This window comes from Takifugu flavidus, chromosome 15 (assembly GCF_003711565.1).
Source record: "Takifugu flavidus isolate HTHZ2018 chromosome 15, ASM371156v2, whole genome shotgun sequence".
In the NCBI taxonomy this organism is placed as follows: Eukaryota; Metazoa; Chordata; class Actinopteri; order Tetraodontiformes; family Tetraodontidae; genus Takifugu; species Takifugu flavidus.
Window position 1 is genome coordinate 3,585,501 of NC_079534.1, and position 26,290 is coordinate 3,611,790.

Genomic DNA, 26,290 nt, shown 5'->3' on the forward strand with positions numbered 1-26,290 from the left:
AGGACTTCTGACTTCGTGGTGCAACACTCAGTGTTAGAGGTGTTCAACTTGTGTATTTATTTTCATACCAACTTTAAGTGCTTGTTAACGCTCGCCAATCTGGAGCTGTGGGAGCTGTTTAAATTCGTGCTGGAATAAAATGTCTTTATCACACAGTTTGAGCTTTTTGCTGTGTAATTATGTAGTTGCAGAGGCGGCTTCCACATGCTCCCAGTTCTTCTCTTCTCTCTGAATCTAAATTAAGGTGTAGTCCCACAGCTATATCTCTATATGTGGGAAGATTAAGAGACTGAATCTGAGAGACCATTCAGTGTTTTAATCTATGGAACTACATTTTTTAATTGCACCTCAAATGTCATTTTGTGGAGCTTTGAAATCATACAGATGGAGGTAAACTAGAGGTGCTGCTGTTACTTTATACTTCTTTTATAGCTCTCAATATGCACAGACCCATGCAGTCATGGCATCGTCACCCCTGTAGGGGGCGCTACAGGTCGAGCAAAACCCAAACAAGCACAGGTTTGCGAGTCAACAAGCACAGAATCTTGACCCGTTTCTTTAAAAAAAAATAATTTACAATGGCACACTGTTCTGTCAGCATGTGTAGTAGGACAAACTTGAAGAAAGCTTGATCCTTTATGTTGCTACGCTATCAGTTTTAGTCTGAAGACATTTGAAAATAAGTGTTCTTTTCCAACATTAAGACTAACTCAGCTGACTTTTACAAAGCTGAACATTAACAGAGGCGATGAGCGTGTTTCACAGGGAAATATAACCTCAGTTCAGGGATTCCCAGAGCTCCTACCCCTCTGATATATTAAATAAGAGAATAACCTTAAAATAAAAGGAGTCCCTGCAACAACTCCAGAATGTGCTTTCTATCACCAAATTGCTTCAGACTTGAGCAAGCCAACAGGAAAACCTCTGTTTTATGACCTCTTGAACCCTTCTCACTGATTGGCAACAGCTGATGACCTTTGTGGCCCAAATGAGCGCTGATGTGATCCACCTGTGGACCATCTGTCTCTCCATCAACGACACCTCCTCAGCCCAACGACGTGCAGCTTTGGGCGGCTTTCTCCAGGACACAGAACACAGTGCAGCATGCTGATCTTTTAAAATAGATTTTATTTACCATTTTGTAATTGAACAGTTAACAATATACAGCTGACGGGACTAAACATTTCAATGGAATTTGGCCCTAAATGTTGAAGAACAGACACTGTTAGATAGACAGATAGCTATGATACAGAGGACCAGAAGATGTGCTCTTTCCTGTTTGTGCTCTCTCCACTCCTCCCAGTACACACGATGTCCTCCCAACAGCGTGTTTCTCTCCCATTAGTGTAACCCTTTCCAGCAGCTTGTAAAGATGATTTCTTCTAAAGTGCTAATGATTATGTGTTTATGAGCAGCAGTGAGAAAATGGGGAATTTGCCATCAAAAGAAAATCAAAAACCTGGCAAATAAAAATGGAACTAGAAATAAAAATCACTTTTTCGACCAGCAGAAAATCCCCCGAACCTTCAGACGTGATCAGCGCCGTCAGGAACAAAGCTCAGACAGATACATCAGAACCTGGTGTCATCTGTCAGGAGCGCCTGGCAGTGCATCCCGCTCTTTAAATCTGGAATTCTGATTAGATTTTGCACATTTTCAAGAAAACAAATACGTTGTGTTAATTGACAGCATGAAATGACGCCTATGACAGATTAAAAATAAAAATATATATAAAAAAACTGAAAAGAATGTGGCTGTGGCCACCGACCATCTACTTCAACAACAAACCGTTTATTTGATTTCAAGTTTTGTCCCAAAGCTTTGTTTCAGAAAGGTGTTAAATGGTGTGAAAACGACATTAAACTGACAAATGAGGATTAACATCTGAAGGTGGAACGTGTCATTTGAGTCACTTCTTTCATACGACCCCCCCCCAAAACTTTCCTATAGAATATATATTACTAGCAGAATACGTTTAGATCTGGTAGGTTAGAGGTACGTCGACAGCAATATTGACACTACACCTGCTCTACGTGCAGGCTCAGCAGCACGAGCTAATCCACTACACACAGTACATCGAATACCGGCTACAGCAACACTAGGAGAAATGACAATTTCAAAAATAAAATGAATTCACACTCACACCCAGTTGACCTGCAAAAGCAGCAAAAGGAAAAAAAATGAAAAAGGTGAAGACACCAGTCCCATTATGTGTGTGTGTGTGTGTGTGTATGTATGTATATATATATATGTTTTTGTTTTTTACATCACTGTACAAAGGCAGGGAGAGTCGGGGGAGAGGTGGCGAGGGCTGGTATTTCTGCACGTGTGGAGAGACGACACAATAACATCACTTACTACAGCATGAGGGCACCAGACAGGCATCTACAAGGAGCGAACAGACTGAGCTACACGCTGTCCCAAATACACTGAGAACAAGAAGATCAGATTTACATTTTTGTGATGTTTGTCATGTTCCTACAGATGAAACCGATGGAGCGTTCATGGTATTGGTTGTCTCAAAAAGCACCTGGTTTGGAATTAATTTAATCAAAAATAAACACCAGAAAATACATCATGTGAATAGGCTGGGGAAACAAACTCTCAAGCAACAGTATTTCATCTCTGATGGCAATGACCAGTGTTCCTGACCGACAATCCCATCAGCTTCTTGTGCAATACTTGGTTGTTAGTGTGTGTTTAGTTTAAAATTGCTCATCACAATAATCTCCACTTCATAGTTAGTTTCATAAAACTGTAAGAACAGGAATTTTTCCCTCTGATGTGCATTTTTTTTGTGTTTACTTCAAACTTGTTACTACCCTGAGTGTCATCATATCCCCATCTAGTGGATTAGACGTGTAACTACACATGTCGAACCACAACTCACTAATTTGACGTGATTTTGCGTATTTGTCGAGGAAGGTTAATGTTTGTGCTTATTAACTCTGAAAATTGATATTCATAAAACTACTATAAGGCCAGTTTACCAGTTTTGTTTTGCATGTATACTACAACAGTTTGTATCACAGTTGGTATCTTTGATTTACACGCTCACACACTAAAGTGGGGTCAGTTTTAAAAAACTCTCACCTTTTTAAACAAAGGATCTAAAATATTGCAATGGAATTAGAATTCATATCCTTTGATGGTGTTTACGTCTCATAAACTGAATGGACTGGACTTAATCTGGATAGACACACACATGTCTATGTTCTCACAGCTGACTGGGAATATCAGATAGAACCAGAGTTTATGTGTTTATCTGGAGGTTGCAAAGAAAAAGCACATAAAGACAGCTGATTGGACTGAAATGTAAGCAGGGACACCTCTGCGGATGTCCTGGTGTGGACCAATCAAACACATCTGGCGGGGGGTGGACCTGTCCACTGAGGGAACCAGCTCATTTTGAGGTGTCATGATTTGAATTGCTGGGAGAATCTTGACATCACCTGACCTGTCCTTTCTGCTCAGACAATTTGTGAGGATGGAGAGCGAACCCACCGGAATTTAGTCCCTAGCAAAAGGCCACCACACCGAGTAACGGACGAGAGAGGGTAAACACGGCAAATCTGCAGTTGTGCGTTCCTTTTGTACAAGTTAAACATGTTATATTTACCAGTATTTAGTAACTGAGGTGAAAACTGAAGGAGAGATTCATCCTATACAACTACATTTAAAACTACATTTGAATTCCACTGTATTCTTCCAGTTACAAGCAGCTTCACTCTGCTTCCTGGCACATTTCCCATCAGATCACTCAAACAGGGCATCAGCCTTAGTCTTCTCTTGGAGATTTACAGGGTAGTTACCAAAACCTGGGGCAGCTCTGCTCTGGTGTGTTTGGTAAAAAGCCTGACTGGGGCATACAGACAACTATGATACAAACTATCTCCTATAATGCCTGGAAGACTTAAAATTCGATGGCACTTCAATGTGGTTGCATCCACTTGTTTCGCGTGCGTTTTGATCTTTGATGGGTTTCCACAAGAATAAAGCAGAGTACTTTACTTGGACCCTGAGAAACTTTTCTCTCTTTTGTTGGTATTATCGGAAGTACACTTGGATGGAGTCAAAATGGAGTCAGAATGATCATTTCTCGCATCAGAGCCACCCAACTTTAGAGGAAAACGGTTAAAAAACAGCGGCCTAGAGTGTTAATCCCCCATCTGGACTGGCTAAATATTTGTGCACTGTAGAATATATTGATAAAAGAAGCAGCATGGAAAAAGAAAAACAACAATAAATTGCTTCGCCTTAAATGGAGATCAGCTATGTTTGAGGTCACTGTGTGCTGCAAATCTTACAATATCACAAGGGTGAGAATGGATTCTGTCTCTTTTACCGGCCACACGACTGAGCGGACCCCACCCGTCGGCATGTCTGCATCACATCACAATGTAAATCGACTCTATCAAAAGGTCTCCGATCCAATAAACATGCCTGGATAGTAGAATAAAGGAGAACAGTGTGTGTCTCTAGTTTTGCCATGTACACAAAATCATCAGACGCTACTTAACCTCAACTGCACATGGAGATGAAATATACACGTCTTACAAAAAAAAGGACCCCAGACTGCATCATTATTATTAAATTATGTGTAACAAATTAACAGCACACACGCACCCACGCGCACTTTAACATACACCCAAAGCTTTTGGATGATGACCCATTTGTTTTCCTTAGCATATGTAGAGGTAACACACAGACAGAAGTTAGGATAGATATAATAAGCCCTTACAATATGTAAAGGTCTCCAGCGAATGGGATCTCCCCCACAGAGGGCTGTGGAAAAGCGCGGTGAGGATGGAGGAGAAGAGGGAAGCGGACGAGATGAGACGTGGGAGGCACGGGGGGAGTCGCTTATGCACTGGGGTTGGGGTTGTTGTGTGTGGTGGTCGAGCCGTTGCTTCCCTGGATGGTGAGGCTGATGTCATCTTTCCGCTCTTTCTGCTCCTCCTTCAGCTCCTCCCGCTCCTTCAGAGGACAATCTTCCACAGCGTCTTCAGAGGTCATGGCGGCGTAGCGACCCGTCCGGTGCTCTTTCAAGGCGGGGCCCCAGTTTGGATCAGCGCGGCAGGCGTTCTTCAAACGCTGGTGGGGGGGGGAAAGGAGGGCAAGGGCATCGGAATTTGCATGAGTATGGAAGAAAACTGACCCCATGCAGAGAGTGGACGGCTGTGCAAAAAGGAGGCAAACCTTCCTGCTCTGGGGCAGATGCACCTCCCACCACGCCGCTCTGACCCAGTGTATCCATTTCAACATTAAACTAATATTTTAATCACAAATTAAATAGACTCATGGGTAAAACGTTTGCATCTGCGTGAGCTTCATCTGTACCTCTCTGAAGGTGGCTCCTGGGGACCGGACGACCTTGTAGATGGCATAAATGGGTATGCAGATTACCGAGGACAGAGCCATGGCGAAGCCGATAGCCAGAGACCAGCCGGGATAAATATAGTCGTTGTAGGTGATGGGCTTGTACTGGATCACTGTGAAAACCAGAATGAACTGGGGAGAGAGAGAGAGAGAGAGAGAGAGAGAGAGAGAGAGACAGACAGAGAGGTAGACTTGAAAAAACCTTCTTTAATAAACTTCCATTTCCAACTGCACCTCATCCGCCCCAATTCTTCAGATTTGGCTTGAAACCAAAGAAATACCACGCCCATGGGCATCACCTGACCAGTATGGTGATGCACGAAGGTAGTGCGTTGCCAAAAAACAGGGAGAAAAGGAAAGGATGAAAGGGTGACGAGCATCATGGCACTTAAAAGGTAGTTCAGGGTGTCATTGAGTGCAATCCTCCTCGTAAACGAGGGTAAAGACTGACAGGAAGACGTCTGGCAGCCACAAGACGCATTTCTGAGTCAACAGCTCACGGGGCAACGGCGATGAGCTTAATGGTGCTCGTAGTGTTGCAGGATCTGGGGCCAGCGGCCCTACAGAGTGAGAGGCACCCTGTCCCCTCTGTACAGGCCTAATATCGCTGGATGAATCAGGAAAGCTCCTTTTGCCCGTTCATAAGAGCAGCGAGTAAGGGTCTTAGCCGAGGCCTGGAGAGCAGAGCATAAAGAAATACCCAAAAATGCAGAACAACGCGTTTCTTGGTCGGCCCGGCAGCTTAGTAGAGGAGTGCCAGAGCCTGCTTGGGAAATCCCACTGATATCGGCTGCACGTGCCCATTTCCCAGTCAAAAAGATTAGCTTGGTTTATGGTGGGGAAAGGCAACAGTAGCCCGAAAAGATTAGTGGTCGGTTCAGATGGGTGTCGGCACCACAGGAAACCATTAGCACCAGTATGTCAACATTCCCTGCGTTGACAGACCAGCAGTAACAGAAATGAGTTAACTGCCCCTCCTTCCACAAACAGACTTACAGCAATAATGGTGGGGGAGATGAACCTCCAGCAGATCTTGAAGAACAGCGGAGGGGGGAAGCCCAGCATCATCTCCACGTCTTTAAAGTACTTCCGGTGGCCTGCAAAATCCAAGAGGAATAGCTTAAATAGCCCAGGTGATAACAAAAGTGGAACATTTGCACGAATGTACAACAATTAGCAACATATTCAGTTTAGTTTTGAGGCAGATGGTTAAAATCTGCAAACTCTAAAATGCTAAGCTAATCATTGCTGAATGGATCACCAACGGTTGAAGGCCTTGCAGTCACATGGAGCTACACGGTGCTTCGTGCGGCTTTATTTCAGTCCTTACCGTAAACATACATGACGCAGACGCACATTATGCAGGAGATAATGACCAAGGAGAAGCTGGCAGCGTAGTTGTCCATCAGCAGCAGCCAGTAGATTCCTGCCTGTAGACAGCAAACAACAACGGAGTCAAAATGAGGAGAAGAGATGGACCATGAGGTGCGTCTTATGACTTACCCGTGTCGTCAGTGGAATGCCCAGTAAGAATCCAACTATGGCCACCGACAAGGTAATGATGGTCTTGTTCCTGATGATCCAGTCTGTGCCGATCTCATCGACGATGGCCGTCACCAGAGTCTCGAGCAGACAGAACTACACGGGCGGGAACGCGATAAAGGACAGGTTTCATCTTCAGCGTGATCACGTCCTGTAGGAGCAAGGCTGGGGAGTGAATGCTGAGGTTCCTTACTTGAGTTCCAAGTCCCAAAAGGATGAGCATGAAGAAGAAGAGCAGCGACCACAGCGGTGAAATGGGGAGCAGCGTGAGGGCTTCTGGGTACGCCACGAAGGCCAGGCCTGGGCCGTGGTCGGCCACCTCTGACACGGGGACGTTCAGGTGGTGGGCCATGAAGCCCAGAATGGAGAAGATGACGAAGCCAGCGTACACACTGGTGGCACAGTTGGTTATGCTGATGATGATGCTGTCTCTGTATCAAGTGTTGGGAAACACAACACAGGAGCTTTACTCTTCACACAACATCTGCTTGTGTTGTCAAAAGTGAACATGGCTTCACGTGTGCGTCTGCTCCAATGCATTTCACCGGCACATCCAGAACCTGCTTTATTCCCACGCTCCCCCCAAAGCTCCCAGATGGACTTTGCTCCAGTTCACAGGGGGAATGGCGTGTTTGAACAGTTTGCTTTTTCACAGCTCTTCCTATCAAGATGTTTTCGGTGACTTTGCTGATTCCCCCCCCCCCCATCGAGCTCCGCTTTAGCCCCACAATCAGTGCACTTCTACAACCGGCCGGCGGTGTTTGGAGTGCAGAGAGACAGACTCCACGGGGACAAAGCTGCAGCACACAAACTGATTAGGCATCCGTACAGCTGCCTGTGCAGATAGCACCAGCTTCTGGCAGCCCAACAAATGATATCTACAGCCCCGTCCAAACCCGGGGCCCAACACCGTCAGCATGTGTGGTCGAGCTCAGAAGAGTGAATGACATCTCCTTATCGGCCCTCCTGTCCCAGTTCTTTTATGCTAATCTTCCTGTGCGCATTCCCTTGACATTCAAGCACATGTAGCCAGCGTCCTACCACATTATCTCTGTCCAGCCTCCTGTCCAACCTTTCCTCACCTTCTCTTTCTTCTTTTTGGAGACCCGTAGATGTTAGCTCTACTTGCCCTTCTCGTCGAACGCTCCACTTCATTTTGCCCCTTTCTCTGGCGCCTGACTTCAAATAAGAAGATGCCAGTCTGCTACAACACACCTAATACGAACGTGTCAGTCTTGACTACTGAGGTTGGTTCACATCTCACGGTACGACCACGTCTCCTACAGGCGTGCTACACTGCTGTGGTCAGGTGGCTCCGAGCAAGTCCACCTTCGTTGTTTACAGTTAAGGCCTAACTGGGGAATGTTCACGTCAGTTCTCAGACCTTCTCCCATTGTGAAAAGATATAAAATATGGTTAAACTACCTCAGTATAACCAAACTGAGGTGACAACAGGTGACCACACAGGCCACTTTCACCAGTAGTTACAACCAACCTGAAGCAGTTGTTGTGGAACTTGTTATAAGAAGCCATTGTGATGAGGCCCCCCCAGGCACAGCCCAGAGAGTAGAAGATCTGTGATGCCGCATCTCCCCACACCTACAGCCAGATGTACGAAGAGATCAAATCAGCTTCCGTTACCATTGTGGCTCTTTGGTGGCGTGCGCGCGCCTACCTTCGCATCAAGGACTTTCTCCCACTGCGGGGTCAGGTAGTACTTGATGCCGTTGATGGCTCCATCCAGGGTGATGCCACGGATGAACAGGATGGTGAGGACCACGTAAGGGAAAGTAGCCGTGAAATACACCACCTGCGCACACACAATCACAACAGGGTCACTTTCAGGTGCAGCGTGTAGTAAAAAGCTGGTATTTGAAAACGCTCCAGCGTGCACGTGCGTGTGGGCGAGTACCTTGCCAGAGGATTTAACACCCCTGAAGAGACAGAGGAAAACAACAACCCAGGAGATGGCCAGGCAGCCCAGGATGGGCAGATGCACTTCTCCAAAGTTGCCAATATCGTCGGAGATGTTCAGCACGTAGTACCTAAAGTGATAAGTTCACTACTTACTTCAGTCAATTTCAGTTACAAACAGAAGAACTGTAAAAAGACAAACACTTAAAATAGTTAAAGCAAATTCCTGAATACCTGAAGAGCACACAGCAACTTATGCACAGCAATTGTCTATTTAAATTGTTATTAAATTATTACATGGATCCAATGTCTAATGAGGGAACAAATTTGCATCCTTGAACAGGTGACATTTAGTTATCCCACATTAGTTCGGTTCTTATGAGGTGAAGTGAATTTTATGAAGAAGAACAGCAGCTGTGAGGTGGTAAAGGAACACCCTAGTCCAGGGGTCGGCAAGGGTTCTCGAGCCGCATGTGGCTCTTCAGCGCCGCCCTAGTGGCTCCCTGGAGCGCTTTCAAAAATATTAAAAGATGGTGTGAATATATTTTTTGTTTTAATATAATTTCATTCTCTCATTATGTATTTGTAGCTTTCTTATCATTTTGAAAGTAGGCTAATATAGCTAATACAGACACTTACAGCATGTGTTGCCTCCATAATAAGGCTTTTATAAGGCTTTTCACTTTTAGTGGCTCCAGACAGTTTTTTGTTTTTTGGTCCAATATGGATCTTTCAACATTTTGGGCTGCCGACCCCTGCCCTAGTCACTCCCAGAAACACCCATTCTGGAGCAAAGATCACCAAGAAAGTTGACCTGTTGTTTCTTAGAAGCTGGATATTTAAATGCCCAGCGTGTGTCTGGGCGGGAATATAAGCAGACGACATTAAACACCCTCGGTGTGACTCACTTCCAGTACTCCTCACTGGGGCTGGTCCTCTTGGTGCGGTTCACCACCTCTGTCACTAAGCTCGTGGTGTTAGCCAGGCTAGTGTTGAGCGTGCCGTCTTGGCCCACCACCCCGCTGCAGTCCGGTGTGTTCCAGGGGTTATTGCAGTAGGTCCATGGCAGAAGGTTTGTCATGGACATAAAAAAGTAGTAGAAGGCGATGCAAATGACCACGTTGTAGTAAATTCCAATGTAGGTGGACACCACCATCATACCATAGCCGACACCTGGGGGAGAAAGACCACCGAGGGTTAAAATCTGTGTAAGAACTGTCTGCCAGGGGAAAGCAGCGATGCTAACCTTTAAACATCGGGCTGATCCTCCAAACTCCCAGGCACCCCAGGCTGGCGAACTGCCCGAAGGACAACTCCAGGAAGAAGAGAGGGATTCCACAGAACACCAGCATGATGAAGTACGGTAGCATGAAGGCGCCTGAGGGCAACAAAAGAGCTCTTTCACTGACCCATATCGACAGACTTTTATATTCAACAGTAAATTCCAAAAAGGACCCAAAATTATATAAACTCACTACAACGTAAACAGCCCTGACAAGCAGCTGACGTCAACGAGTCTGACAGAAAATACGGCTGTTTTCTAGGTCAACGTTTGGCCGTGCGGTGGCACTGTGGGTGTTCAGGTGTCAGTCACGTTCCCGCCGGCTGTTTCGTTCAGATAGCAGCACGATTTTCCTACAGCGAACGCTGAATTCAAGAGAAATAAATAACGATACGTTTCGGCCTCATCTGTGGTGGCCTCCAATGAGCGAGCAGAGGTCAGAGAACGTGCAGCTGGGCCTGAGCCTCGAGCTAGTTCTGGATCTGGAACCAGACAGTCGTCTATCATTGTTCTTGACCGTTTGGGGTGGTGCCCAAAGGTCTGATTGAGGGGTAAGGTTGGGCTCAGGGGCACAGATCAAATAAACCAAAAGGTTTATTAACGTATTGTATGTTGCACATTTTGGACGGAACCCAGAGTGGATACTGGCCATGTTTCTATGGTGCAGGTGCACAACACAGTGGATCATAATTGAACATGAGTCCCTGTGGAGCAGCTGTGCAGCCGCAGCCTCACATCAGCATCATCAGCAGCAGCAGCTGGGTGCACCCTAAACACACACACACACACACACACACACACACACACACACACACACATTGTGCGTATTGATGGTTCTTCTGCTATACCCTACCAAAAAGTGGAAGGACTGCAGCACAGTTTACGGCCTGTATTGAGCCAGCAGGTGCTGAGGAACTACCGCCGCTCCAGCTGACGTGAGCAACGCACACATTAATCAATCAGACGTGAGCGCGCACCTCCACCGTTCCTGTAGCAGAGGTAGGGAAACCTCCAGACGTTGCCCAGGCCCACAGCATAGCCCACGCTGGTCAGCACAAACTCAATCTGGTTACCCCAGTTCCCTCTCCGGGAGTTTTCATCCTTCTTCACCGGTTCACCTGGAACAGCACCATTCTGGAAAGGAGACATAAAAATCAGTTCGAATGAAATTCAAACGGGCTCTTTTTCCCCCTCGTCTCTCCTGTCTGGAGCGGACGCACTGATCCAAATAGGATTCAATGTGAAATCAGCTTCTCGAGAACAGACTTTAAGCATGTGGCGTCTTGATCTGGAGCTTCTCCTCTCCTCTCTCCCTCCATCGCTCCATCTGCCAGCATCAGATGGCCGCTCTCTCCTGACCTCCTCTGTGACCTCAGCTGTGTCCGTCTGTGATGCTCACTTCAGCAGCCATATGTGGAATTGCCCGTGCCTCTGCAGATGTGTAAATGCTGACGTCTAAGATCGCTCAAGGGAGACGAGGCCGTGACGGCTGATCATAATGCAGAATATCCCTAAAATATTGCTCAAATCCATTGTTCAGATAAGCAAACCTATTGAATTTGTCGCTGAAATGAAGAGTATAGTCACAAAATCTGACAAATGATCTTGTTTACAGCGAAAAAACACTGACGGAAACACGACAAACACGCCTCAGTGTGGTCGCACACGCTGCCGGTTCACTTCTGCCACGGTGCCGAGCACCAGGAACGAGGGACCAAGCATCATCCAGACAAACACCCGCGAAAGAAACAGCTGCCACGTCCCCCCCAAACAGCTCCGGACGGTCTTTGAGTCCAGCTGTTCTTGGATGTCAGGAGGGGAAAACAAAGAGAGTTTCTCTTTGACCTTTCCCTCGTGCAGGACTGCGGGCTGCAGGTGGGACAGACAGGAAGATCAACACACGTGGTGTTGACGAGGAGACGCTCAGAACCAAGCCGAGCTCGCAGCCCCCGTCCAGCATCCCAGCAGGGCCTGGGTTTTCGTGTCTCCGGCTCAAGTTGACGTTGGAAGGAAAAGGGCCGCGTGCAGCTGCGTGTCCTTGCTGCACCGACTCACGCAATAATAACAAACCGCCACATTTCAAAGCAACTTTGCAAAAATGGCTTCAAATTGGCAAAACTGCCCACAAATAGGTGCAAAGTCAGGAGGCAAAAGAAGGGAAGAACACGCTTTCTGTCCGATGGGAGAGCTGGACACTGTTACTGACGTTCATGAACACTGGAGGAGCTAATGCTAACATTAGCAACCCAGGATAAATAACACATTTATCTGAAAGGAACTCCTGCAAGGTCAGAACTGCTCATTTGTATTCACAAGGCTGCTTGAATAATCACTTTCATAAGTGATTTTAGGTATCCTCCAGGTAAGTAAGAGCGAGAAAGAGTTCCTGATAGAGGTCTTATTTTCACAGTTTTTACTGTTTTAGTGCCCTTTTATTTCCTGATTTGCATTCTTGTACTTTAAATTGAAGAGCTGGTTGGAAGATAGGGATGTTTTTCCTGTTTTTGCTGATTATTCAATGTAGTGATCCTTAAAGAAATCTTACACATACACACAAAAAATAATTGTAATTGTCTGCTAAAGATGCCCTTAAGGCATGTCTTCTTTGTCTCTTGGCACACTGAGGTACACTCAACAATCTACCAATTTATAATGTAAATTACATGTTTAAACGGTAAAATTTGCAGGCTGTTTTGTAAAGTTGTTCACATTTTTTTCTTGGATGGTTTGGGAACGATGACCTCTCACCCCTCAGATCCTTAGAGGCTGAATCAAAACATCTCGACAGACTGGATGACCCAGCAGCCATCAGGCAAACATGCCGGGCTACATATGAAAAACAAGTTAGACGTAAAACAAAAATGTAAACCTCGAGAGAATTTCTGACTATCTGACAACCCTCGCCCTAATGTCCTGATGTCCTGATGTCCTGATGTCCTGATGTCTGGCTCTACCCAGGTGTTCCATCCCCGTGCTCAGCCACTCACAGTCACAGACACAGATGCACACTCCTCCTTCCATATCCTCCCATCACCCCATTTTCTATGTCACATGCGTCTCTTGGACCATCTGGCCTTTACGTAAGACCACGTTTGCCCCCCGCTGCCGTCCCTTTTCTCCATTTTGTTTGCGACCAGGCTTTTTTTTTAACAAGTGTGTCTTTGGAGTCTCGGAGCTTCTGCTGCTGTTTCCCAACGGACAGGCGTGGGATAACACTTCTGGGCCCTTTTCAAATTCTGAGTACTGTTGACACATCTGTGGGTTACATGTATGCTGGTCGAACCGTGGCGTTGAACTCTGCACATCAGCAGCGATCCACCAAAGCAACAACAACCCTCACCTCGACCTTCCGTCAGGGTACCCTGCAAAAATCCTTATCTCATATGATTAACTGCTAATCACGCCTAAATTAATGGAACTAAGTCTGCTTCTTTAGAAAGGGCAGGTTCTCCTCCTCTGTTTCCTTCGTCCGTTGCCCCCTCTCATGTTCTCATGGCTCCCAGTCCAGCTTCACACAGGCTTAAACACAGGCGCCACTGACATGTGTACATATTCACACGTGCCTTTTTACATACACCCAGCATCAGTTTTTCAAGGCTACCTACGGCGGTACAAAGCTCAAACTCTTGGCCTTCAAAACACACACACACACAACACACACACACACCACACCACACCACGCACACCCACATACAGACACACACACACACACACAGAACACACACACAGACACACACACACAGACACACACACACACACACACACACACAGGCATCTTTGCAGCATTTAAAGAACTCCAGAAACCTACATTTATGAGGCTGTAATAAGGCACAGCTCTGCGACAGCCTGCTAATCTCCCCAAAATGTGATTTGTTACAAGTTGTGCAGCTGCTGACGATGCGTGCCGTCAACTGTCTGGTAGAATCTTATTTATGGACACCTCCTATAGAGCAAGGGCATTTTCCTGACAGCTCCCTGGCCCATCCAAGGCCCCCTGCTGTTTCCCCATGTATTATAATTCAGAGTCTAGCTTCAATTCTGTAAGATTTCTATTAACTTGCCAAGCCTGATTTCCTTAGTTAAAAAATACATTTTTATTAATAATTATGTTTCACAATCAAGCCCTCTGGAAACAAACATCCCATCAGAAAAGACTGGGACAAAGAACAATCTACTTATGAACCAGACTAATGTACAACTCGGTAGCATGTCAGGAAACATGCTAATGAGCCAACAATGCTGGAATAAGAAATATAGCTCCAACCCTACAGTAAGAATTATTCAACACTGTATTTGAGGAACCGTGTCCATCCTGAATGGATCACATTTTGACCTTCGTCCTTTTCTTGACAAAATAAGGAAGAAATATAAAATGTCATGACCTATGATATAGGAAAACACCACGAGTTGAAAGCAACAGGCCTAAAGACACAGCAGGACACGTGGTCTTTCTACTACGGAGACTCCAGATCACTACTTTAGCTGTCAGTGAGGAAGAAGAGTTACATCTTCAGATGATTCCAAGAGTAAATGTTCACAGGTTACGGAGCCTCCTCGATGAAATGGACACAACTAGCGCACATTTAGGCCCATTTATAGTACAGTTTAATCCTGGTCCAGCGAGAAAGCGCAAAGTATGACTTTTAAATATTCCATTTACTTCATTAATATATTTGCATAATCCTTTGTGAGCAAAATCAGACATGCCAGAAGCTCCTGACAGCGCAACCGGCCTAATGAGGGGAAGGATGCGGGGTGTGAAGGTGCAGCAGCCGGCTAAAACGATCGAACAGAAGTGTGACAATTCCTGACAGGAACTGAACAAAGCTGGAGCCACTGTGGCCCCGTGGACACTCCACCTCCCCACCCCTCATTCGCGTATTCACTCATTAGCTTAACAAGCTCATTTGTGCGTGGGCCTTCATTGGGTAAAGCTGAAGCCAACCGATGCGCGAGATTAGCCCGCGGAGCTGTTGGCTATCGCAAGCTGTTCACCTGCCCCAGTCCTCTACACACACCCACCCACCCACACACACACACAATCGTAATCCTGTAAGATGACAGGACTTATGTTTTGATCTATCTGTTTGATGGACAATAGAATCAAAGACAAGGACACAACGTGTAAAGGAGTCATTGTTTTCTACGTCAGCCTGAGATCATCCATCTCGCTCCAACTCTCAGTTCTGTCCTTGTTTTCATCACTGCTCTGTGGCACTTGAGGCAGCATTAACAAGTACTCTCTCTGTGGAGGTGCCCTCAATCCCTGCACTGCAAGTGTGCTGCTTCAACAAGAGTGCACACACACACACACACACACACACAACACACACACACACACCCACACACGCAGAAGCTTGACTAACATTATCACTCCTGCTAACACGGTGAACACGCTGCCTCGCCGAGCCCCAACATCAGCTCTTTTCTCCCCTGGTTCTTTCAACAAATCCATGACAAAGCTGATGAATAAGCCTCATCAGCCTCTTTTCCAGAGTTTTCCTTAAAAGTTCAGATTTAAAAAACGCCGCACGGCTGCTGAATGCGGCAGCATCACATACTGCTGCCGCGGCTCGCTACGTAAACACACCAGAAATAGTGTCAGTTGACTTAGTGTTGGGAGTTTGATGCCGAGTTTGAAGCAACATTACTGCAGAGTGCTGCTGGGTGGAATAATGGCAATCCTGCCTTTGTTAGTCATAAAGCCTATTTGGAATTCTTTAAGCTGAACATCATACACCTGTTCACCTGTTCATCGATGTCAAGCAAGAATGGAACTCACACTACAGGCCCATCTTGTTACTGGTCTGTGATGTCTCCAAACACTTCAACTTTTAAAAAAAAGTCTTAGCGTTTAATCAACTGTTCAAACATTTGCCCTAAAAGAATGCACACATTACGCCATAATGCACCTGGATGTTTTCTGTAATTCATTTCTAAATTAGAAAGTAAAGTGACTCGAAGCTGATTTGGCTGCGACGCCCGACAGGAAGTTTCCAGCGCAACAGCCGTCTATTCACTTCGCTCCGTGGTGGACGACTACTTGGCTCTCAAAGGCAGCTGTGAGCCCCCAAGCTGAACTCAGTGAATCAGTCAGAGGAGACCAAAGGTTGGATCCACCACAGGAGACACACACACACACACACACACACACACACACACTCTCTATTCCACATGTGTCTGTTTCCTAGTGTAGCGACTCTTCGCTGAGTAAACACAACAGATTTGCACTTCCGCTCCATAAACTACAACACCTGGCCTCAGAAGGAAGAGTCTGCACGTGTGTGTGTGTGTGTGTGGTGTGTGTGTGTGTGTTGTGTGTGTGTGTGTGTGTGTTAGCGGTTGAGCCAGTCCTATTCATTCCCAGTGCGGGGTCTGTTGGTCTTGATGGTCTATTTTGTGGCCGTTAGAGTTCAGGCTGCAGACCTGCTCGCTTACATCAGTGTCTGATGTTAACACGCTGCTGATTGAGCTTTTCCGGGTTTAAATCCACATCTTGGGAGAACTTTGGATCATTGTGTTAAACTGCATCAGTTGATGTTCCAGCCTGCAGGGCGATCAGACAAAGGAGGACATATTTAGCTTGAAAAGAGAAGGTGTGGGTGTTTGGAGCAAAGCTCAGGACAAACGACCAATACAGCGGAAGAATTTAGGGAATTGTGCTTTTCCAGATAATGTGGGACAAATCAGTAATGCACCACATCATCTGCTTATTGACCAACAATCCGGCTCTGAATATTTGTTGAGCTGCTTCAAACTGGCGGTGGTCAGTCAGCATTAAAGGGGGAATTCACTGGTTTCGCTACAGGTGACGTCAAAATTCAAACCTGCAAAATTTCCCGAAACTCCGTTCAGTCCAGATTTTAGTCAGATTTTTTTTTTCAGCTTTTAAACTTACGTCAAAAACGATCACCGGTGCCCTCTTCACAATTCCAAAATTCATCTGAACTCCTTATTAGTGCAATTATTAGTCAAGCATGTCTTAAATGTAGCCGGGACCTCACACTATTGTCCCAACACAGAGAATTCCGTGTCCCGCTGAGACGACGTGACCCGTGTAACGGCAGAGGAAACGAAGGAGCGGAACCGCATGTTCCCTTTTTCTTATAAGCTTCTTGATTTGTGGTTAGTTTGTGTCATGAGTCAAAGGTTTAATAACAGATTTTGAATGCGACACAATATGTTTGTTTAATAATTGACTCAGATTAGAATCAGAGTCGAGCAGGTTGTTCAGTTTGGATTTTGAAATCTTTAAAACAGACCCTGTTTACAAGCTTATTTACCGTCACAAGGCTACATTAATATGTATATTAACGCTTTCTTTAGTACTTCCAAAGCTGTTGGGGGGAAAAAAAAAGCTGTATTTCCTTATTGCTGACATGAACGGAAGACAAATCTGCACGAGTCAACCGAGAGATTTTAGCTGCAGGGAAGCTGCATCCTTTCTTTTTTAGTTTCCAAATCCCTCAATGCTCCTCATCTCCGTAGAAAACAAGTGTATCTCACAGTGAAGACAAATGTTGCCAATGTTTCCGTTACACAATGGGTCATGTGATGATGGCGAGAGGCCCATTAGTGCGAGGTTTATCACAATTACAACAGAAGGAAACCTCCAAAAACCTGTTCAAACTGCCCACGAGATGCAGGATAGAACAGAGATAATTATTTCTGCCGTTAGTCTTCTGCGACAGGGGAGATTTTAAAGGAAATTTCTCTGATCTTCAATAATCACCGAGTCCAATTTGCACCCACATGCGTTTGCAGCCGGTGTCGTGGCGTCTGTAATTGGCTGTCTGCGCGCCTCCTGTCAGTCACAGCTTTGGGAGAAAATTGATGCGTGTGTTGTCAAATTTAAATGGACAAGAATCAGCGGATTAGCCTGGGCTGCTAGGGAGGTGTCTGCTGTGAACGTGGCTTTGGAGAACACACGCGCGCTTGCACGCGCACGTACAAACACTCGCACGCACTGCTGTAAATATCTCCAACCTTCCACCCACAATCTATCTTGAATTTTCTGTGTGAGCAGTCTGAGCAGCTGCTTTCTTGGCTTGCCGTGTGTGTCTTTGTGTGTAATTGCCCCCCAGAACTACAGCACACTGACTCAGGCTTCAACAGTAGCGACTGCAAACAGTAGACAAGAGCTTGGCTGACAACAGCGGCACTCTTTTTGCCTTCGCCCGCCGTTATAAGAATGACCATCGATTCTGACCTAAACGTCTCGCTGGCTTCAAATGTCAGCCCGGAATTAAAGAAATCAACGCGGAGGATTTCATCTCATTCTTTGAGATGAAAGTGGCTTCTGGGAGAGGAGGGCTGCAGGGTGGGAGAGGAGAGGGCATAAATATCAGCCTTTTCTGGACACTTCAGCTTCCCTACTCTGTCACTCTCTTTCACACACACGGCAGACCAACCCACTTCCTTACCAACCCCATCCCTCACGGCACCGCCTGAACTTCCCACTGCAATTACTTATAAAACTTTTCAGGACCACCACACGTGGTTTGGTTTTTAAAGAGCTGCATCCCCCTCCTTATGTGGTGCGGGGGGTATTGAGTCGTCACAGATCCCCTGAATGATCACCAAAAAATAAGGCGGCGTAGACAATAGCTCGTCTTGATGAATTCAATTCTTTCAGGACCCGGTACCGTTGTCCAGGCAGCTCCAGGCACAACAATCATTGCTTTGATAGTCCAAAAAACACACACTTACTCATTAGCTTTTGGAAACATTCTCTAAGTACTTCTGTGTTAGCGTCTAAAGATAATGTGTGCGTATCCAAAACTCGGTTCTGTTTTCGGCATTCCACAAAGTTTCACTTCAGAGACTTCCCACAAGATGCTTCCGCCGCTGCGAGGAGCGAGTGAAAGTGCCACCGGTCCTGCCGAGAACTGGGGTGGCAAAAAACAAACAAGAAACACAATATGACAGTTTGGACTGACCTGGTCTGTGGTGGAAGCGGCAATGGCGTTGGAATCGGACATGATTTGATGCTGTGACCCAGTGGTGCTTCTCTGCTGGCCACTGTAGGCTGCCTCATTCACACCTTGTCTTTCAGTTCCGCAGCGAGAGAGGGGGCAGAAAACACAGTATACCCTCCCTTTTGCCCCGGCTTGATTAATGCTTGAATTACTTTCACCTCATTTCATCTGATGGAGCTCTGCTTCCTCTCCGCCTCTCTTGCTCATTCGGCATGGTAGCCCTCTCTCTCTTCCCCCTCCCTCTCTTCCTTCTGCGATTCCAGCTCCATCCCTCCCTCCTTTGCACTCTACTTTTTACTCACCCCTCAGTCTCTTTCTTCTGACTCTTTTACTTTTTCTTTCTGACCCCTTTGTTCTGTCGTATTTCACCATCTCAGGAATCCGTACCCTCCCTCCTTCTCCTTTGCTGTCCACCTACCCGCTTTTCCCAACTCCAATCACTTCCCACCCCTGCCTCCGCCCCAAAAAAAAGGCGCAGGGGAGATCCACAGTCTTTTCCCTCCACCTCCACAATGAATGGCTTGTTGTCAGTCCAGCACCTAGGCTGAATACAGAGCGAGCGAGTGGGTAGTGGTGGTGGTGCTGTTAGAGGGGACGGGGGGGTGCTGAACTTCTAGTCAAGTTGGCCAGAGTAAAGTGGGGGGAGGTCTGAAGGACCCGTGGGCTCTGGCCAAGTTCTCTCTCTTCTTCACCGCGTCTCCCGACGGATTAAAGCAAGGAGACAAAAAGTGAGGAGCCTGCACGCCTCGCATCATACTCCCATGTCCTCGCTCCCTCCTTTCTCTCTTATTTCCTCCATTTGTTTTCAGGGGCAGCTGCTGCAACTCTGCAGACCACCAACAACTTCTCTTTCAGACACACTTGACTCTTCCAAATCCTCGTCTGTCTCTACGTCCTGACATTGCCAATGCCCCCCAGCCCCTTGCAGCATTGCACCCAGATCCAACCAAGCCAAAACTAGCCCCTTTAGCCCCGCTCGTAACATGTTCACAGTTAACACCCTTTCAAATTCAAGCGCTTCACTCCTGAGTCCCCGTTTTGTCTTGATCATTGTTGCTCCTGTTTGCCACCATATGGCTAATGACTCCCCGAGACAAAAGCGGCGAGGAGAAAGCGAGGAAGTGGGTGCATGAGAGAGAAAACCAAAATGCTTGTCTGTCTACAAAAGGTCCAAGATTGAGAGATCAACAAAAACATCACTCATGCGGCAGAACGAGATGAGGCATCGCTCAGGGCATCGCTCAGCGCCAATTCTCTGACTGCAATGTCAAAAGTTGACAAGCAACTGGCGCCCGGCCTAATGGGTGTTTGATAGCTGCGCACAATGACTGCCACCGCTTGAGTGGAGGCCCTTTAGTTATCTTTAACAAGATGGGCAATGTTGACAGGATGCTATTCATTTGTCTATCAGTTTGGAGGATTAGAATCTCACTGTGAGACCAATAAAGGGGTCATTAACATATTGCCAAATTCAGCATAATGAGAGGAAGTGCAGAGGGCAGAGAAAGGCTCACACACACTGACACATTAATAATAGACGATGTTAAAGGGCATTATTAAACCTTCCCCATTAGGTAAGTCAATATCCGTGTTTTTATAATGATCCCCATTGTGGCCGGGCAGTATTTTTAAACTAAAACACATTGAGTTGTCCTTTATGAAATGTGCTTGACAAATAGATGGTTCAAGAATTTTAAGAAAAGTTTTGTCCACTGGCCAATGCACTGTGCAAACGTAATGGGAATTGTGATTGTCGTTTTTAACGCACCTTTTTGCATTAATAATACCATCCTGTCCTAATGCTAAGTACACTTTAAACTAACTTCATTCAACTCAGCTCAGTTATATTTACAAGGATAAAAACTGACTTTTAGACCCATGTTGTGGAGGACTTGTTTAATTAACTAATAGTGCCATTATGTTGGGTAATTTAACACTATTTAGAGATGCACAGATGCTGTTGTTGCACCAGCAACTTGTTTGGACTCACACTTGTCTCTTTATACAGCTACCTGATGTTTGAGGGAGAAGAGCAGACGCTCAGGTTGGACTCAGGTTGTTTAAACCCTGCATATTAGTACGAGTCTTCTCAATCAGACATTAGAATTTGATTCACCTTCTCCATTGGCTTCATACTGGGGAAAGACGCTGTATAATAGAATCCTTTCCTGAAATGACTGATGAATAATTGATATGAAAATCAAATTTTGTATGAGACTCCGATGTTGTAGCTCCTAATAAGATTTTAACAGATGAGCCGCAGCGATGCACCACTGGCGTGGCTGAATAAGCGCTGCGATGCTAGCCTACCTGGCCTCCAAGATTGGTTCATTTTAGGAGTTTTAGAAGGAGTTTTTCATAAAATTGGGAGTCCAAGTTCAGTCCTGGAAGTTAACTGAAAGCTCTCTTTGCTCCTCCGCTCCTCAGTTTGTGGGGGCTGAAGGAGGACTGGATAATGCCGCATCTTCGCTAAATACAACAAATCGTAACAATAAACGGTAAAATTGCAAATTGCAAATGTTTTGGGGTTTTCCTCTACTTTCAAAGGACTGTTATCCGTAGTGACAAATACATTTAAATATCACTGAACACTCATGAGGTCGCAAAGGCCAACGAAGAAAAACAAAGAGCAAACTGATGGACTCCAAGAACCAAAACAGTCCCACCAACATCACAAGTCAAACAAATACCTTGTGTAAGTTAACATACCAACATAAGCCCACCAACATACAATAGGAGCAAAGTACGAAGTTCAGAGAGAGGCCAAGCAAACATGAGGTGAAAGAACGAGAGTCAACCTTAATGGAGGAACGGGCGGACGGCTTTTACTGTCTTTTGTCTCTGACCGGATAAGATAACCATGATTAATTAATTCACTCAGTCATCTGAACTCAACATAAAAACATAAAACATGTTTTGTTTTCAATATCTACTGACAGCAAGTCTGACAGGCACTAAACTTAGAAACCTCTTTATCTGCAGGAAAAAAAGAAAAGTCTCGGCTTTATCTACTGACAAACCTTCCATGTCTGGGTTCACTGGAAAAGTGGTGGTGGATTGGAATATTTGCATCATCAACTTATCTTTGAACAACATGGACAATCTGTACATCACTTTTATCTGCATGTGCACACTGAGCTTGTCCTCCAGCACTGCCAGCAGGGTGAGATATTAAAGACAGCGTAGAATCAAAGACCTGCCTTCACTCAGCCTCACTGTCAGTCCAGAAAAGCTCAGACAGAAGCTGCACCTGCAGTGATAATGGAGGAACAGTAGAACCAGCAGCGTTCCTTTGCATTCTACTTTAATTAGTTAAATTTATGCGTGTCTCATGTGAGTGGCGACGTCTCTGCTTCCAGCTGAAAGGCTCAGAGAGAGCCAACGTTCACATCTGAGCTTATTACATCCTCTTGGATCTGTATATGTGTCCTTCCACGCAATTAAGTTAACATCTCGTCACCTCCTGTTAGCTCCACATGCCTGAGATGGGTCTCAAAGAAAAGGGACCTCCAAGTAATGTATCGACGGACACTACTCTCCAAAAACTAGTTAGATGACACGCAGAGCAAAGACGTGAGAGGAGAAACGGCAGGTGAAGAGCAAAGAAAAGGAAACTGGATTATGTTGACGTTTACAATACAAGACACGCACACGTGAGCCACAGAGCAGAAGAAAAGGGACGTGACACAAAAAGCTCGGCTCGGCGACAGCAGGTCGGTTTTGTCCGGCGCGACAGAAAGACCGAGTTTGTGGAGCCGCAGCTGCGAAGAAAAATCAGCCTTTCATTATCTGTGCAGGCCAGCCAGCTCTTTATTAGGAAATGTGTTTCAAAGGGGAAAATGGGCTGAAACCATCAGTGGCGGAGTGAATAAAAACAAGTAATGACGTGACAAACGAGATATAAAGTGCTGACCCGAAACGAACACGACCTGAAGTGGCCGCGCTGGACACACAAGAGAAAAGTGATGGCGAGGAAGCAAAATTAAAAAAAAAAAATGTAGATGGCTTAAAAAATAATTAAAGGAAAGAACAGAGAGAATTATCCAACGCTTGGTTTAACCTGAACCCTCCATGATAATTTCTCTCCCCAACTCTTCTTTGGCTGGGAGGGCCCCAGCTGTTCAGTCTGTATAAATAGCGTGAGGCTTCGGTTCTGACCCCCGGGGAGAACGGGGCTCATTGGAGAGAAAGCATAGGAACAAATCGGGCTGGAAAAATCACACAGCATACACATTTTGACAAACATATGGGACCTTTGCTGGGGATGAAAGTGAGGAACATGTGACTGAAGTAGGCCTCACGTGGCAGAAGTCACTGTTGCACTTGAACCATGAGAGCGGTTGTGCAAGAGCATGAAAAGTGGAGATTATAGGAGCAGCATTTAAATGCATCCTGCTCCGATGTTGAATAAGTAAAGTTATGTTAACAACATCATAAATTATATCGTAAAATTCATTTAAAATCCAAAAAAATTGCAAATGAAATATAAATACAGATTACCTCACGTTAACCCTCACATTTAAATACAGATTACCTCACGTAAACCCTCACATTTAAACAGTCTTTCTAAATGGAAAGTGAGAAATAAGAGGGGGGGAGGGTTCTGACCAATCAAGAGAGCTGTCCAGCCATGAGAACAGCAGACCCCCCCTCATCCCAGGCTTGTATGTGCCATTCAGGTTTTGCAAACACCCACAGAGCCAAGTTGAGGTTCAAGCGCAACAAATCACCTAAATATGGTTCTGACAGGCCCTTTTAACACAAATATAAGTGGAAGCTGATGACACATGGCAACAGATCTGATTGGGAGATATGTGGCCTTGTCAGCCGTCTCTCTGACCTCACAGGAAGAAGGACCCTCACGTCCCCCTTTTCTGAGCTGCTGGTGTCATTTGTGGGGTGGTGGTGGTGGTGGGGGGGGGGGGGGGGGGGGGACCATGAAGCCAAAAGGAAAAAAAAGGAAGAGGAAGAAAATCAGAAAGCAAAAATTTTCTCCCTGAGTGACTTTTTTTGTCCCAAAAATACAATGAACTTCCCTTTTTCCTTGAGTGTGTTTGTGTGTGTGTGTGTGTGTGTGTGTGTGTGGTGTGTGTGTGTGTGTGTGTGTGTGTGGAGGGGGTGGGGGGGTTTGGCGATCATTTAAATAGTCCCCAGTTGTGGACGTGTTTGGCATTTGTGGCCCTTGTTTCCGGGTTGTACGTTGGCCACAGTGTGTGTGTGTGTGTGTGTGTGTGTGTGTGTGTGTGTGTGTGTGTGTGTGACACTCGCTCATGGCGGGTGCTGTGTTTTGCCCTTTAACTGAAACCATGAACGGCTGTTTCACCTGGTCACAAACTGGGAATATCTTACACCCTTGAGCTGTCTCTTCCTGTCTGCCGGCATTTATCAACACAAAAAAAAAAAAAGAGTCAGAATGCAGGCGCAAACACACCCAGTATGACTCAGTGGCAATAAAATTCATGTTGGACTATTTTCAAATTAGGGATGGGAACATTCCAGCTCGTCTATTACGTCAAATAAAAAGTGCACCTGTTGTAGGGGCCTTTTGTTAAGATGCATACAACAACAACAGGTTAACAATATGCAAATATCTCAGAAGACCTTTATTTCCACTGCAACTTACAAGAGCTGAAACAGATTTTTAAAATAAACTAACATAAACATCTGCCTGTCCATCTAACATTAATCTATCAATCGAAATGATCAAGATAATCTTTGCATTGAAGGAGCGACTGCGCACGACTGCCGCTGGTGGATCACAAGTCTGTTAGTGTCGGTTGTAGAGCCTGGGAGCAGCAGAAAGGAAAGACCTGCTTCAGGCAGCAGGACTCTTCTGTCCCCCACCTTCTTCACCGAGTCCAGAGGACAGACCAGGACCGAGCGTCTTCTCCTCCGTCTCTGATGCTACTGCAAAAGCCTGGAGATGGAGCCTCATGAGAAAGGCTCATGCTGTTTTCCCATGTTCATGAGGAGGTGGTTCCGCTGACTCCAGTCCTCAGAGTCCTCCGTCAGTCCACAGTCCAGGGCGCTCTCATGAGGCGGACGAGCGTGGAGTCACGTGATTGAAGAAATCAGGTCGATAACCGTGCACGGTAGGGACGGGTTTTTGGCATTACTAGCTAATAATACTACTGTGGCATCATTTGAAGGTTTCACAGTGTTTTTATTATTGTTTATTTTCCTAAGTTAGTGGTTACTGAGAGTAAACGCATGTCTCCTACAATACCTCGATACCTGTACGAATGCTAAAACTACTTACATGATGGCAGCACATTTAAGGGTTTATCAGGTGACGCAAAGTTTTTTGGTTTTTTCCACAGATCAGGAAGAGCATGTATAAGGATAGAGGTCAGAGGGCAACATGAAAAGGACACATGAGCCAACGTAGACGTTGCGTAGAAATAGACCCTCAGAGATTGACAAGGTTCTGACAGGACAGGTCAGGAAGCCTGAGCAGAGCAGAAGGATGTTTGGGATTGTAGGAGGCCCGAGACACGGTAGCAGATGGAGGACCCCCCTGTCCCCTAACCCTGAACTGACCATCAGTGCTGGTTACATCGGGGCTCCACGGTGGAGCATTTTTCTTTTAATAGTGAATAAATTTGGTAATCCTTAATCCTTCGTATCCCTTTTTAATCGACGTGTACATGGCCGTCTAGTTTTTTTGACGAGTAGCAAATAGTTTTCCAGTCTCTTGTCAAGAGTTGACTGCAATCAACGGCAGAATGAGAAATAAGGATGAAAGAAAAGGCTAAAGTGCAGTTATGTGCATGGAAGCTGACAGCCCGGCCCATGGCAGCCTCTGATAAGAGTCCAGGCACCGCGGCCCTTGTTTTCTGTTGGGCTTTTATGGTGATGGAGGGCCAGCAGTGGTCCCCAGTCCAACACATGAATGCACCCCTGAGAAGACGAATAAGCTAAACCTCAGTCCAACTCCTCCTCCTCCTCTCACATCTATATACACACACACACACACCCAAAAAAGTCCAGCAGCAGGTCAAAGAAGCCACACAAAAGAATCCCACAGCTATTTGTCCAGTCCGAACTAAGGCCAGTGCACCATCTGCGCATCCGTTTAGTGGAAGTGGCAGCTTCCAGCCCAGTCAGTCAGTGGAGGAAGATTTAGAAAAGGAGGTCCCCCCCTTTGAAAAAGCAAGAGAATTTGGAGCGGGAAAAGCCCGGCAGAAGGCTCCTG

The 26,290-nt window shown here is 45.9% G+C and overlaps 1 protein-coding gene across 4 annotated transcripts in view; it reads right to left on the bottom strand.

Moving 5' to 3' along the window:
- Positions 1-1,108: 1,108 nt before the first annotated feature.
- slc6a9 (solute carrier family 6 member 9) overlaps positions 1,109-26,290 on the bottom strand; it is a 32,256-nt gene continuing 7,074 nt past the window's right edge. For 3 of the 4 annotated variants that reach the window (XM_057056546.1, XM_057056545.1, XM_057056544.1), the window contains exons 3-14: positions 11,095-11,251; positions 10,082-10,213; positions 9,744-10,008; positions 8,834-8,966; positions 8,597-8,731; positions 8,417-8,520; positions 7,115-7,352; positions 6,883-7,017; positions 6,710-6,809; positions 6,376-6,476; positions 5,341-5,511; positions 1,109-5,094 (exon numbers count right to left, since the gene is read on the bottom strand). In XM_057056546.1, coding sequence (XP_056912526.1) covers positions 4,864-5,094; positions 5,341-5,511; positions 6,376-6,476; positions 6,710-6,809; positions 6,883-7,017; positions 7,115-7,352; positions 8,417-8,520; positions 8,597-8,731; positions 8,834-8,966; positions 9,744-10,008; positions 10,082-10,213; positions 11,095-11,251 — 1,902 coding nt within the window. In that variant the 3' untranslated portion in view covers positions 1,109-4,863. Of the gene's footprint in view, positions 5,095-5,340; positions 5,512-6,375; positions 6,477-6,709; positions 6,810-6,882; positions 7,018-7,114; positions 7,353-8,416; positions 8,521-8,596; positions 8,732-8,833; positions 8,967-9,743; positions 10,009-10,081; positions 10,214-11,094; positions 11,252-19,056; positions 19,981-26,290 lie in introns of those variants that run through there. The other variant, XM_057056543.1, reaches the window with a different exon arrangement.